At 39.6% G+C, this 13,991-nt stretch overlaps 1 protein-coding gene across 4 annotated transcripts in view; it reads left to right on the forward strand.

Moving 5' to 3' along the window:
• NF2 (NF2, moesin-ezrin-radixin like (MERLIN) tumor suppressor) overlaps positions 1 to 13,991 on the forward strand; it is an 87,071-nt gene continuing 73,080 nt past the window's right edge. For all 4 annotated transcript variants that reach the window (XM_081285729.1, XM_081285728.1, XM_081285727.1 and 1 more), the window contains exon 1: positions 1 to 618. In XM_081285729.1, the coding sequence (XP_081141855.1) occupies positions 505 to 618 (114 nt within the window). In that variant the 5' untranslated portion in view covers positions 1 to 504. The remainder of the gene's footprint in view (positions 619 to 13,991) is intronic.

Here is a 13,991-nt window from a genome sequence, read left to right on the forward strand (position 1 = left end):
GCGTTCGGGGAGGCCTGAGGGCGGGGCGGGGAGCAGGCTGGGAGCTGCGGGCCGGGTACGCTTCCCGCGGGCGCGCGGAGCGAGGACGGTGACAGCCACGCGCGCGCGTGCGTGCCCTGCTGCGGCGCGGCCCCGCGACCCCCGTTGGCAGCCCAGAGGCGCGCCGGGTCTGGGCGGCCGCTGTCTAGGATTCTTGTTCCCAGGCGTGCCCGGCGTCCCCGACCCCAGTCTCGGAGTGTCGGGCCTCGCCCGCCCCGTCGGCTCCTGCTAGCGTCTGCCCCTTGTCGCCGTCAGGGCCTGCCCCCCAACTCCCCTTTTTCGCTCTGGGGGCAGGGTCCTCGCGGCCCATGCTGGCCGCTGGGGACCCACGCAACCCAGCTCGCTCTTGGGCCGGCCAGCCGGCCACCATGGTGGCCCTGAGGCCTGTGCAACTCCTTCAGGGGGGCTAACAGGTCCAGAGCATAGGCTTTGGGGCGCGAGGGTCCCAGGCCTGAGCCCCGCGCCATGGCCGGGGCCATCGCTTCCCGCATGAGCTTCAGCTCGCTCAAGAGGAAGCAGCCCAAGACGTTCACAGTGCGGATCGTCACCATGGACGCAGAGATGGAGTTCAATTGCGAGGTAACTGGCCAGTACCCTCGACGGGCTGAGGCGAAGGGAGCCCCGCTGAGTCCCCGCATCCGGCACCTACTGGGGAGCCCGGGTCGCGGTGACAGTCGAGATGGAAGCTTGAGGGATTCTGTTTTATTCTCCTCTGGGCATTGATAGAGACCGTGAGAACCGGAAGGGGCCATACAGGCCCAAATCCACAAGTTAAAGCTAATTACTGCTTTTTCGCTTGGGGCTCTTTCGCTCGGGGTTTAGCATTTCTAAGGGTTATTTTCATTCATTGTTATTGGTGGAGGCTGGAAGCTTCCGTGGTAGAGAATTATGGTTTACAGTGTCAGGTTTTAACTTAAACTCAAGGGAGTTGTCCTCCACCCCAGGTAATGTTATAGATCCCAGGTATTAAAAGTTAAAACTTCGTTATTGGACAGTCTATACTTGCTCCCTTTTCCAAACTGGAAAAGATAATTTTTTTTTTTTTTTTTTTTTTTTTTGTTATTGGAAACTTAACTCGGGGCGCTTTACTACTGAGCTACATCCCCAGCCTTTTTTTTTTTTTTTAATTGAAACAAGGTATCAGTTACTTAGGGCCTCATTCATAACCCACTTGAATCAAATTGTGAAATATGATATATTAATAAGTTTGTAATGTTTTGAACGACCAACAATAAATTAAAAAAAAAAATAAATTGCTGAGGCTGGTCTTGAATTTGTAATCATCCTGCCTCAAACTATTTAGCCTGGGACTACCGTCGGGCAAAACCAGCAAACAAACAAAAAGCTCAAAAAGCTCTTTAAGAGAGAGTACCTAATACTTTCCATACAGTGTCCAGCCTGATATAACAACTATCACTTTGTTGAAGGGTCAGGTACTCACTTTTTTTTTTTTTTTTTTTTGTACTGGAGATTAAACCCAAGGGCTTAACCACTGAATCACATGTCACATGCCCAGCCCTTTTTATTTTTTAATTTTGAGAGAGGATGTAGCTAGGTTGCTTAGGGCCTTGCTAAATTGCTGAGGTTGGCTTTGAATTTTCCATCCTCCTGCCTCAGCCTCCTGAATTGCTGGGATTATGGGTGTTTGCCACCGCTGACATTCATACTTTAACCTTTACAATAACTCAGTGAGGCAGGTACCTGTAACATTGTAGAATATGTATTTGGTCTGATTTCCTGGCATACCACAACTGAAATCTTTGGAATCTCTGAAGTGATAAGTGGCTTTTTGTATGGTAATGAATTGACTAGGTAGCTCCTATCTTGATAGGAGCTGATCACAAGAAAGACCAAGGAACCATTAGAGGGTTGGAGTTTTTCAGCTCCACCTAACCTGGAGGAGGGGAGAGGGGCTAAAGGTATTTGGCTAAAGATGTAATCAATCATTCTTGTGTAATGAAGCCTCCATAACCCCCTAAAAGAACAGGATGTATAGAGCTTCCAAATCTTCAGCTTCCAGCTGAAGCTGCAAGGGGTTCCTAGGAGGTGGTGTCCTACCTAGGAAAGGGCATGGAAGCTCTGTGCCTCTTCCCACATGTCTTGTGTTTTTTCATCTGTTGCCCTTACAATATCCTTTTTAATAAATAGGTAAACATAAATGTTTCCCAGAGATTGGTGAAGTACACCCCAAAGAGAGGTGGTGTGAACTCTGATTTATATCTGATTGGTCTGAAGCACAGGTAGAACATCCTGGGGCCGGGAGCAGTGGTGAACACCTGTAATCCCAGCATCTCAGGAGGCTGAGTCAGGAGGATCACTAATTCAAAGCCAGTCTTAGCAAAAGCGAGGCGCTAAGCAACTCAGTGAGACTGTCTCTAAATAAAATACAAAATAGGGCAGGGATGTGGCTCAGTTGTTGAGTGTCCTTGAGTTCAATCCCCAGTACCAAAAACAAACAAAAAAATTCCAGGGCAAGTGATTGGCTACTATGGGGGAGACAGTCTGTGGGACTGAGACCTCTACCTGTGGGATCTGAATTGCCTCTAGATTGAGTTCTCTAGGTAAACAATATCAGGATGGAATTGAATTAGAGGACATCCAGCTGGTGTCTGCTGCAGAAAAGAATTGACTAATTGATTAGTTACTCATGAGGGAAATCCCAACAAACACACACCACACACCTCTCTCTCTCTCTCTCTCTCTCTCTCTGGTACTGGGGATTGAATCCAGGGGCACTTAACCATTGAGCTACATCTCCAGGCCTTTTTATTTTTTATATTGAGACAGGGCCTTACTAAGATGCTGAGGCTGGCCTCAAACTTGTGCTTCTCCTGTCTTAGACTCCTGAGTCACTGGGATTACAGGTGTGCACCACCATGCCTGGCTCTTACATACTTCTTGATGATCAAAGGTCACATAAATCTTCTGTGTTTATTGTTGGGGGCATAGAAAAAACACTTGTATTTTGCCTGTATCTACAAAATACCACAAGATTTTTTTCTTTTTTTCTTTTTTTTTTGGTACCAGAGCTTGCACCCAGGGGTGCTTAACCACTGAGCCATATTCCCAGCCCATTTTTTATATTTGATTTTGAGACAGGGTTTCTCTGAGCCTCACTATGCTACTGAGTCTGGCTTTGAACTCCCAATCCTCCTGCCTCAGCCTGTGAGAGGCTGGGATTACAGGCGTGCACCACTGTGCTTGGTAGATTTTGGACTAAGTAATTTGAGTCTTTACTACTCAGTTTGGTTCATGGATCAGTAGCATTGGCAGTAGTAACTTAAGTCAGGGGTTGGCAGACTTTTTCCATATAGTAGGGCCACATAGTCAAGCTTCTCAACTTTGCAGGCCATAGGATTTCTGCTGGATTTACTCAGCTTTCAATTCTGTTGTTATACCCAAAAGCAGCCTTAGACCTGATTGGAATTCCAGCATGATGGTGTTAAGGAGCGCCATTGACCCATTTTCTTGCAAAACTGGTGAAAATTATTAACAACTATTTAAACCCTTTGGAAATGTCCAAAGGTAAAACAGCAAATGGTGATGTATTTATTCAAGAAAAAAGTATGAAAATTTGGTAAGAAAGGTGAGAGGCAGTGGTGTTTGGACCAAGATTACTCTTTTCTTAGAACTTCACTGTTTCTCATCTTAACCAGACCTATTTGTTGCTGAGGCTAAGTCCTTGGTGATTGCATCTCAGAGATGGGGCTCCCTTCTTCCACTTAGTCCCTATTTGTGGAACAGGGCTTGGCATATTGAAATAACTTCAGCCCTAACTGCTTTTGTCTCCATCCTCGATTATGAGGGGGTGGTTCCACAGCAGGATAGGCAAGCTGAGACCTTGAGCTAGTGTATCTCCACCTGTCCCCCTCCATGAAGTACTTAGTGCTAGAGTCAGTGATATCACTCACAGAGAAGCTTGCCATGGGCCACTTCCCCATCCCCAGATCCCTGGCTCAGGGATTTTGGCTGAGAGTAGAAGCTGGCATTAAAACAGAGAGCTCCTGGTTGGGGTATAGCTTAGTGGTAGAGTGCCTGCAGGGAGCCTTGGGTCCAGTCCCTAGCACCAAAACCAAACCAACCAACCAACCAAAAACCCAAAGGAAGTAACTTCATCTGCAAAGCAGTGTGGAGCAGTTTATACACACTTGAAAATAGTGGGAAAATTTGAAGTTCTGCAAGCATCACAGGTTGGGCAGACAGGGCAGTGGGTGTAGGTGAATGTCTGGGTGGCAAATGGTGGGTGGCAAGTGGAAGAAAATGCAGCACAATTCACAATAGCTAAACTATGGAACCAACCTAGATGCCCTTCAACAGATGAATGGATAAAGAAAATGTGAGATTATATATATATATATGATGGAATATTACTCAGCCTGAAAGAAGAATGAAATTATGGCATTTGCAGGTAAATAGATGGAACTATAGAATATCATGCTAAGTGAAATAAGCCACTCCCCCAAAATCAAAAGCTGAATGTTTTCTCTGATAAGCTGATGCTGATCCATAGTGGGGCTGGGGGATAGAAGAATGAAGGAATTATGGTTTGTGCAGAGGGGAGGAGCTGTGGGATAGGATGATGGTAGAATGAGACAGACATTATTACCCTATATACAAATGTGATTACACTACTGGAGTGACTCTGCACCATGTACAGCCAGAAGAATGAGAAGTTGTGTTCCATTGGTGTACAATATGTCAAAATGCATTTCACTGTCATGCATAACTAACTAATTAGAACAAATAAAAAAATTAGAAGTTAAAAAAAGAAAGAAAGAAAAATGCCGTGGATGAAGGTAGTTGAACTTTGGAATGGATCTGTAGAACATATAGGGAAAAGAGAACATAGATAAGGACAAGCAGTTGAGGCCCCATTTCCTAAGTGGAGAGTTCTCAGCTAAGGTCCCTTCCCAGCCTGCCTCCCTAATTCCTAGAGATTTATGGCTTAGTACAACCTCAACCCAAATTATTCATATTTAACATGAGCCTTCTCACTATATTTTATGCCCTAATCACTAAAAAAAACCACAAAATGAAATTCCCAGCACCAACCTCTTCTCTAACACAGCCATGATCCCCAAATAACTTTCTAACCCCAAATCAACCCAAAACTTACCTTAACTCAAACCCATCACCACCCTGACCACCACTCACCTTCATCCTCACCCCAGACCACTTATCCTGACACCTAACACCAATCCCATTTCTAAATCCCAAACCTTCATTCTTTTATTTTTAATTTTTGTTGTTGTCATAGGTGGGCACAATATCTTTATTTATTTCTTTTTATGTGGTGCTGAGGATTGAACCCAGTGCCTTACATGTGCCAGGCAAGAGCTCTATCACTGAGCTATAACCCCAGCCCCCAAAACTCTAATCCTAACTCTAAGCTTCACATTCACCTTTTTCCTCTGCCTCATCCCAACCCATTTTTTTAATTCATTTATTTATTCTGATTTGTTATATATGACAGTAGAATGTATTTCAATTCATAGTACAATTTTTCATGTTTCTGGCTGTTCACAAAGTAGAGTCCCACCATTCGTGTCTTTATACATGTACTTAGGGTAATGATGTCCATCTCATTCCACCATCTTTCCTACCCCCATGCCCGTTCTCTTCCCCTCCCTCCCCTTTGCCCTATCTAAAGTTCCTCCATTCCTCCCATGCTCCCCTTGCCCGTCCCCATTATGGATTAGCATCCTCATATCAGAGACAACATTCAGTCTTTGCCAACCCAATCTTGAACATTCAAAAAAAAAAAAAGCAATTGGGAGGAGATTTGTGAATTTAATATTGATATAGCTTAGACAGAAAGTGTTTCATTTTGCAGGAAATAATAAGGAAACAAGACAAAGGGGAGGAGCCCTCCTGGTGTTAGAACAAATATCAAATATTGACCTCGGAAACAGTTCCCTCAAAACAATCATAGTTTGATAGGATTAGTATGTATAATAAGTTATGCCTCGGGGCATTGTTGAAAATAATAGATCAATAAGCCACAATGAATGGAGTTCAGCTGAATGTAGTCATGGGAAGGAGAGAAGAGAGCCCTTCTAAAGCCACTGTCATACCAAAGGGACTATGGGCGAACCTAAAGCTTTGGGAACCCAAAGCTACACCTCCTTAATGCTATGTGGGTGAAATAGATTTTGTTAAAATAATCTAGCCAGTTATTGAACTAATAGACAAGCAAATAATAAGGTCTGGAGAGGGCATTCCAGTCCCTGGAGTTGTTGCAGTATATTATCTGAAATGTCCAATTTCCAACCAAAAATTATGAGTCATACAAAGAAACAAGAAAGTAAGACTTATACAGTGGAAAGAATCTGGCAATAGAAATTGCCTGTGAGAGTGAACGGAGGCTGGATTTAACAAAAAAGTCTTCAAATAAGTCATTATAGGGGTGAGTATGGTAGTGCACACCTGTAATCCCAGCAGCTCAGTAGGCTGAGACAGGAGGATCACGAGTTCAAAGCAGCCTTGCCAACTTATTGAGGTCCTAAGCAATTTAGGAAGACCCTGTCTCAAAACTAAAATGTAAAAAGGGCTGGAGATGTGGCTCACTGGTTGAGTGCCCCTGGGTTCACTCTTGGGTACTAGAAAACAAAAACTAACCCCTCCAAGTCATTATAAATGTGTTCACAGGACTAAAGGGAAGCATGATGACAAAGAAGTAAAGGAAATTATGATTCTGTTGCATCAAATGGAGAATTATTAGCAAAAAGATAGGAATTATAAAAGAGAGCCAAATGAAAATTTTGGAGTTGAAAGTACAATAACTGGAATAAAAAATTCACTAGAGGAACTCAATAGTAAATTTGAATTGGCAGAAGAAAGAATTAGTGAATTTGAAAATAGATTAATAGAGATTATGCAAGTTGACATGTGGGGAAAAGAAAATAATGAAGATAAATGAGCAGAACCTCTAGAAATGTGGGAGATCATTAAGCACAACAGTGAGTGCATAATGAGAGCAGCAGGAAGAGAAAAAGGAGCAGAAAAATATTTGAACAAACTATGGCTGAAATGTCTCCAGTTTTTAAAATTTTTATTTGTTCTTTTTAGTTATACATGATGTGATTATATAAGCATGGGGTTTATCTAATTCTCCAGGTTTTATTTTTTATTATTTTTAACTCAGGGGCACTCAACCACTGAGCCACATCCCTGCTCTATTTTGTATTTTATTTAGAGACAGGGTCTCACTGAATTGCTTAGCACCTCACTTTTCCTGAGGTTCACTCTGAACTCATGATCCTCCTGCCTCAGTCTCCTGAGCCTCTGGGATTAGAGGCATGTACCACTGTGCCCACTATTCTCCAGTTTTTTTTAAACATCTATATATTTTTAGTTGTAGATGGACACACACCTTTATTTTATTTATTTATTTTTTATGTGGTGCTGAGGATTGAACCCAGTGCCTCACACATGCTAGGCAAGAGCTCTACCACTGAGCCGCAACCTCATTACAAACTCCTAATCTCCAGTTTTTTAAAAATAATAATTATACATTTGGAAAGCCAGAAAGCTCAATGAACTCTGAGTAGGATAAATTCAAAGAGATCCACAAAAAGATACATCTAGTAAAAATGCTGAAAGTCAAAGACAAGAAGAAAAACTGGAACGTGTAAAGAGAAAAACAGACTCATTACTTAGAGGGGAGCCTAGTAATTTTAACAGCTGACAGAAGAAAAATCCTATCAACTAAAAATCATGTGTCTACAAATGATCCATACAGAAGCTGGATATTGAGGAAAAGGACATCTCAAAATGAAGGTGAAATGAAGTCTTAACAGTTTTTTGTTTAAAAACTGAGAGAATTTTTTTTTGTTCATAGACCTGCCTTGCAAGAAAATTTTAAGGGAATTCTTCAGGCTGAAAGCAAATGACCTCAGTAATTTAAATTCATAGGTAAAAATAGCATTGGTAAGGGTAATCATTATAATTATAAAAGAATATAAATGCAGGGCTGAGGTTGTGGCTCAGTGGTTGAGCGCTTGCTTAGCATGTGTGAGGTACTGGGTTTGATCCCCAGCACCACATAATAAATAAATAAACAAAATAAAGATATTTAAAAAAATATAAATGCATATCTTCCTGCTTTCTTCTCTTAACTGGATTTAAGAAACAATTATATAAAATAAATGTACATAATGTACTATTAGCTTATAATGGGTAGAAATGTAATGCACCTGTAATGTATTTGCCAGTAACAACACAAAAGAAGTGGGTGTGAGCAGAGATATCAATGGACTAAGGAAATGGCTATAGATAGATGGTGAGGCAATAATTATGACAATGAATTATTGGGTATGTAAATTTAATAGATGTACTACATAGATGTCCAACAATAATACCCTTCAAAAGGGGAAAGGGAATGGAATTATACAGAAGTATATATATATTTTTTATTATTTTTGGTACCATGGATTGAATCCAGGCATGCTTTACCATTGAGCTACATTCCCAGCCCTTTTTATTTTATTTTTTATTTATGAGACAGGGTCTCACTAATTTTCTGAGGGTCTTGCTAAGTTACTGAATCTGGCCTCAAACTTGTGATCCTCCTATCTTGGCCTCCCAAGTTGCTGGGATTACACATGTTTGCCACAGTGCCCAGCTAGGTGTAATGTTTTATATATTGGTGAAACTAAACTAGTGTAAATCTGAAGTTGACTCTGATAAGTTTGGATTATATCGTAAATGCTAGACCAACTACAAAAAAATCTAAAAATATAGTGAAATAATCATTGAAAATTTTAAATGTTTTATTAAAAATATTCACTTAAAGTAAGATCAAGGAGTGGAGCTGGGATGGTGGCTCAGTGGTAGAGCACTCGCCTAGCACGGGCGGGACCCGGGTTCATTCCTCAGCACCACATAAAAAAACAAAGGCATTGTATTGTGTTCATCTACACCTAAAAATAAATATTAAAAAAAAAAGATCAAGGAGTAATGGAGGTATAGAGGAACAACAACAACAAAAGACATGAAACAGAGAAGAAATAGAACTGCAGTTGATGATAAATAATAGACAGCTGAAATAGATTCCTTGAAAGAAAGAAACTGCCAAAATTGACTCAAGAAGAGAGAACAGGGGCTGGGTTGTGACTTAGTGGTAAAGTGCTTGCCTGGTACATGTGAGGCACTGGGTTTGATCCTTAGTACCACATAAAAATAAATAAACAAACAAATAAATAAATGAAGGTGTTGCATCTCCAACTTAAAAAATAATTTAAAAAGGAGACCATCTGAATATACCAATAACAAATGAAGAATTTGAATTAGTAACAAAAAACTACCTACAAAGAAAATTTCAGGGTCTACCCTTTAGAGACTCATCTAGCTTGACCACTGAAATCTACAAAACAGTTCAGGAAGAAGTAGTACAGTTTTTCACAAACTCTTTAAAAACATTGAGTTGGAGCAAGCACTTCTCAAATAAATTTATTTTATTTTTTTGGTATCAGTGATTGAATCCAGGGGTGCTAACCACTGTGCCACATCCCCAGCCCTTTTCTTTTTTTATTTTGAGACAGCGTCTTGCTAAATTGCTTAGGGCCTTGCTCAATTGCTGAGGCTGGCGTTGAACTTTCAATCCTCCTGCCTCAGCTTCTTAAGTTGCTGGGATTGCAGTTGTGGTGCCACTGTGCCCAGCTCAAATAATTATGTGAGACTGGCTTTACACCAGTACCAAAACCAGATAAGTACATCACAAGAAAACCATAGACTGAAATCTCTTATGAATGTGGAAATAAAATCCTAACAAAGCTAAACAACAAAAAACCTTGCAAACTGAATCCAGCAATGTATAAAAAGAATTATATACCACAAATAACTGGAATTTATTTCATGACTACAAGGATGGTTTAACATTGGAGAAATCAATTATTGTAAATAATATAATGCATCAGTAAAATAAAAAATAAAAATAACATGATCATCTTAGTAGACACAGAAAAAGCACTTGACAGAATCCATCATGTTTTTCATGATAATGTACTCAACAAATAGAAGGGAAGTTTTTTTTTTTTTTTTTTTTTTTTTTGTACCTGGATTGAATCCAGGGATGCTTAACCACTGAACCTTTTTATTTTTTTGAGACAGGTTCTTGCTAAATTGCTTAGGGTCTTTGCTAAGTTGTTGACAGGTGTGCACCACTGTGCCCATAGAAGGGAATTTCTTTAACCTGATAAACAGCAGCGATGAAGAACCCACAGCTAACATCATATTTAATGATGAAAGACAGTGCTAGAGTCTAATACTCACATGTCTTAGGCGTGCAATACTCTTTGTGTGTTTTTTTTTCCTTTCATTTTTTTAAGACTATATGCTTATCCTCTAAAATCAGGAATAAGACAAGGATATCCATTTTTTTCTTCATTCCTGGGAATCAGACTTAGGGCCTTGCACATGCTAGGTAAGCCCCCTATCACTGAGCTATATTCCCAGCTTAGATATCTAGTCTTACCAGTTCTATTCAACATTGTACTGGAGGTTTTAACTAAAGTACTTAGCAAGAAGACTCAATACATGGTACCCAAACTGGAAAAGAAGAAGCAAAACTGTGTTTACAGATGACATGATGCTGTAGAAAGACTGTAAGAAATCAGGAAAACTATTAAAACTAATGAGTTCAGCAAGGTTGAAGGCTTAAAAAATCAATATGAAAAAATAGTTGTTGATTCTGTACAATTGCAATGAATAATCTGAAAGTGAAATTACAATAACATCAAGAAGTACAAAATCCTTAGAAATACTTTTAACAAAAGAAGGGCAGGGGGCTGGGGATGTGGCTCAAGTGGTAGCGCGCTTGCCTGGCATGCGTGCGGCCCGGGTTCGATCCTCAGCACCACATACAAACAAAGATGTTGTATCTGCCAAAAAAAAAAAAAAAAAAACTAAAAAATAAAAAAATATTAAAAAAAAAACAAAAGAAGGGCAAAATTTAGCTTTTAAAAACTATAAAAACTTTTTTTTTTTTGGTCTTGGGCATTGAACTCAGGGCTTCACACATGCCAGGCAAACATTGTACCACTAAGCTACATTCCAGCATTTTAAATTTTATTTTGAGACAGGGTCTTACTAAGTTGCCTAGCTTGACTTCAAACTTGGGATCTTTCTTCCTCTGCCTCCCAAGTAACTGGGATTACAGGCACTTTTCAGTGTCAAGTTGGTAGTATTATAATTTATGTATTTAATGCAAAATTTTTTAAAAATTGACAAGCCAATTCTAAAATTCATATGGAATTTCAAGGAACCCAGAGTAGCTAAAAAGCAATCTTGAAACAGAACAAAGCAAGAAGACTCACATTTTCCAAATTCAAAATTTACCAAAAATTTATCATAATCCAGACAGTGTGGTACTGGTGTAAGGATAGGCATATAGATTAATGGAATACAATTGAGAGTCCAGAAATAAATCCATTGGTCTGTTGTCAATTGTTTTCTTGCTAAGGGTGCCAAGACCATAGAGTGGGGGAAAGTAAGTGGTACTGAAACAACAGAAGAGCCTCATGCAAAAGAATGAAATTACACCTTTATGCCATGTATAAAACATTAGCTCATAATGAATCAAAGATATGAATGTATTAGCTAAAACTATGAAACTCTTTTTTTTTGGGGGGGCACGGTATAGGGGATTGAACCCAGGGCACTCGACCACTGAGCCACATCCCCAGCCCTAATTTGGGTTTTATTTAGAGACAGGGTCTCACTGAGTTGCTTAGCCCCTCGATTTTGCTGAGGCTGGCTTTGAACTGGTGATCCTCCTGTTTCAGCCTCCTGAGCTGCTCGGATTACAGTTTTGTGCCACCACACCTGGCTAAAACTATAAAACTTTTAGAAGGAAACATAAGGATACATCTTTATGTCTTTGAATTTGGCTTACATTTTTTTTTTTAGATATGACAGCAAAAGCATAAGCAATAAAAAAAATAGATAAACTTTTTACTTCAATGGCCATCATTAAATAAAAATACAGTAGCAAATTATATATATATATATATTTTTTTTGTACTGAGAATGGAACTCAAGGGCACTCAACCACCAAGCCACATCCCCAGCCCTATTTTGTATTTTTTTTTTTTTAGAGACGGGGTCTCACTGAGTTGCTTAGCGTCTTGCTGTTGCTGGGGCTGTTTAAATTTACAATCCTCCTGTCTCAGCCTCCTGAGTGGCGGGGATTACAGGTGTGCGCCACCACGCCCAGTGCAAATTATGTTTTATCTCAAACATGCAAATCATGCTTTAGCATGTGCGAGCCCTGAGTTCAATTTCCAGTAGCTCAAAGCAAACAAACAAAATTAAACCTTACAGTTTAATATTATTTAATAATAAAAGAAGGAAATAACCCAATTTAAAAATGGCCAATGGTTCTAAATACACAGTTCTTCAAGGAAGATATTATAGCCAATAAAACACATGAAAAGATGCTCTATATGTAGGAAAATGGAAATCAAAAACACAATGAGGACTTTACCATAATAGAGCTAACCCCTAAGATGTTTGGAATAAAAAAATCATATAGTATTGGCCAGAATGTGAAGAAGCAACCACTTTGGAAAATGGTCTGGCAGTTCTTCAATTGAACATGGAGTTACTGTATCACCTAGTAATTTCACTCGTAGATATCTACCCAAGAGAAATGAAGCCATGCCAGAGAAACTTGTGCATGTACAGAAGCATAATTCACAATAGCCAAAAGGCGGAAACAGCTCAGATGTCTATCAACTGATGAATGGATACATAAAACATGGTATATCAATACAATGGAATAATATTTGACAATAAAATAAAATGCTGTATCAATACATGCTACAACATGGATGGACCTTGAAAACATTATGTAAGTGAAAGAAACCAGTCACAAAAGAACATGTTGTATGATTCCTTTCATAATGCAAATCTAGAAATGGGATATTTGTAGAGACAGACTGTAGATTAGTAGTTGCTTAGAGCAGGAAGAGTGGATGGGGACATAGCCATGGTAGCTAAAAACTAGGAGTCCCCCCCCTTTTTTATAGCATATATTTTTTAGTTGTAGGTGGACACAATACCTTTATTTTATTTTCATGTGGTGCTGAGGATCAAACCCAGTGCCTCATGCATGCTAGGCAAGCGCTCTACCTCTGAGCCACAATCCCAGCCCCTAGGAGTTTTCCTTTTGAGGTTATGAAAATGATCTCAAATTGGCTGGTGATGGTTGCACAACTCGGTAAATATGCTAAAAATGTTGAATTGTACAATTTAAAAAGGTGACATTTAAGGGTATATGAATCATTTCAATAAAACTATTTTAATAATGCAACCTTAGACAAAATGTAATCAATGGCCATCAAGCTTGAGGGACACAAATTTGATTGAATTCTGTGTAATTTCACAAGTGATGAAATATTTTGGGGTTTTAAAACCATTTTTTTACATTAACCATTTCTATATTTTTATATATAAAATATTAAAAAATACAAAATATAAAAATTATTCTTAGCTCTCAGAATGCACAGTAAGATATTGATTTGGATTTATCCTATACCTGGCCTTTGAAATAGACCCGAGCTTGAATTCTAGCGACACTATTTCCTTGGACATGATGCTTAAGCTCTCGGGCCCTCAGTTTCTACATCAATAAAATGGGACCAATAGTACGGACTCTGCACATTTGTTATAAGGGGTTTTAGAATGCTTAGTGCCTGGCAGAGAGGAGGAATTAAAAGGGACTATAATTTCTTTCATATGTAGAAACTAGAGAGGAAAAAGGAAAAGAGAGGTGGAGAGGGGAGCTCATGAAAATCAAAGGGAGATCAATAGAAAAAAGGGAGCCGGGAGTGATATTGGCCAAATTATATTGTTAAATTGTGTACATGTATGAATATATAACAACAAATCCCATCATTATGTTAAACTGTAGTGCCCGAATAAAAATGTGTGTGGGGGAGAAGGGACTATAA

The sequence above is a fragment of the Spermophilus citellus genome (assembly GCF_964194105.1).
Source record: "Spermophilus citellus genome assembly, chromosome: 3".
NCBI classification, from domain to species: Eukaryota; Metazoa; Chordata; class Mammalia; order Rodentia; family Sciuridae; genus Spermophilus; species Spermophilus citellus.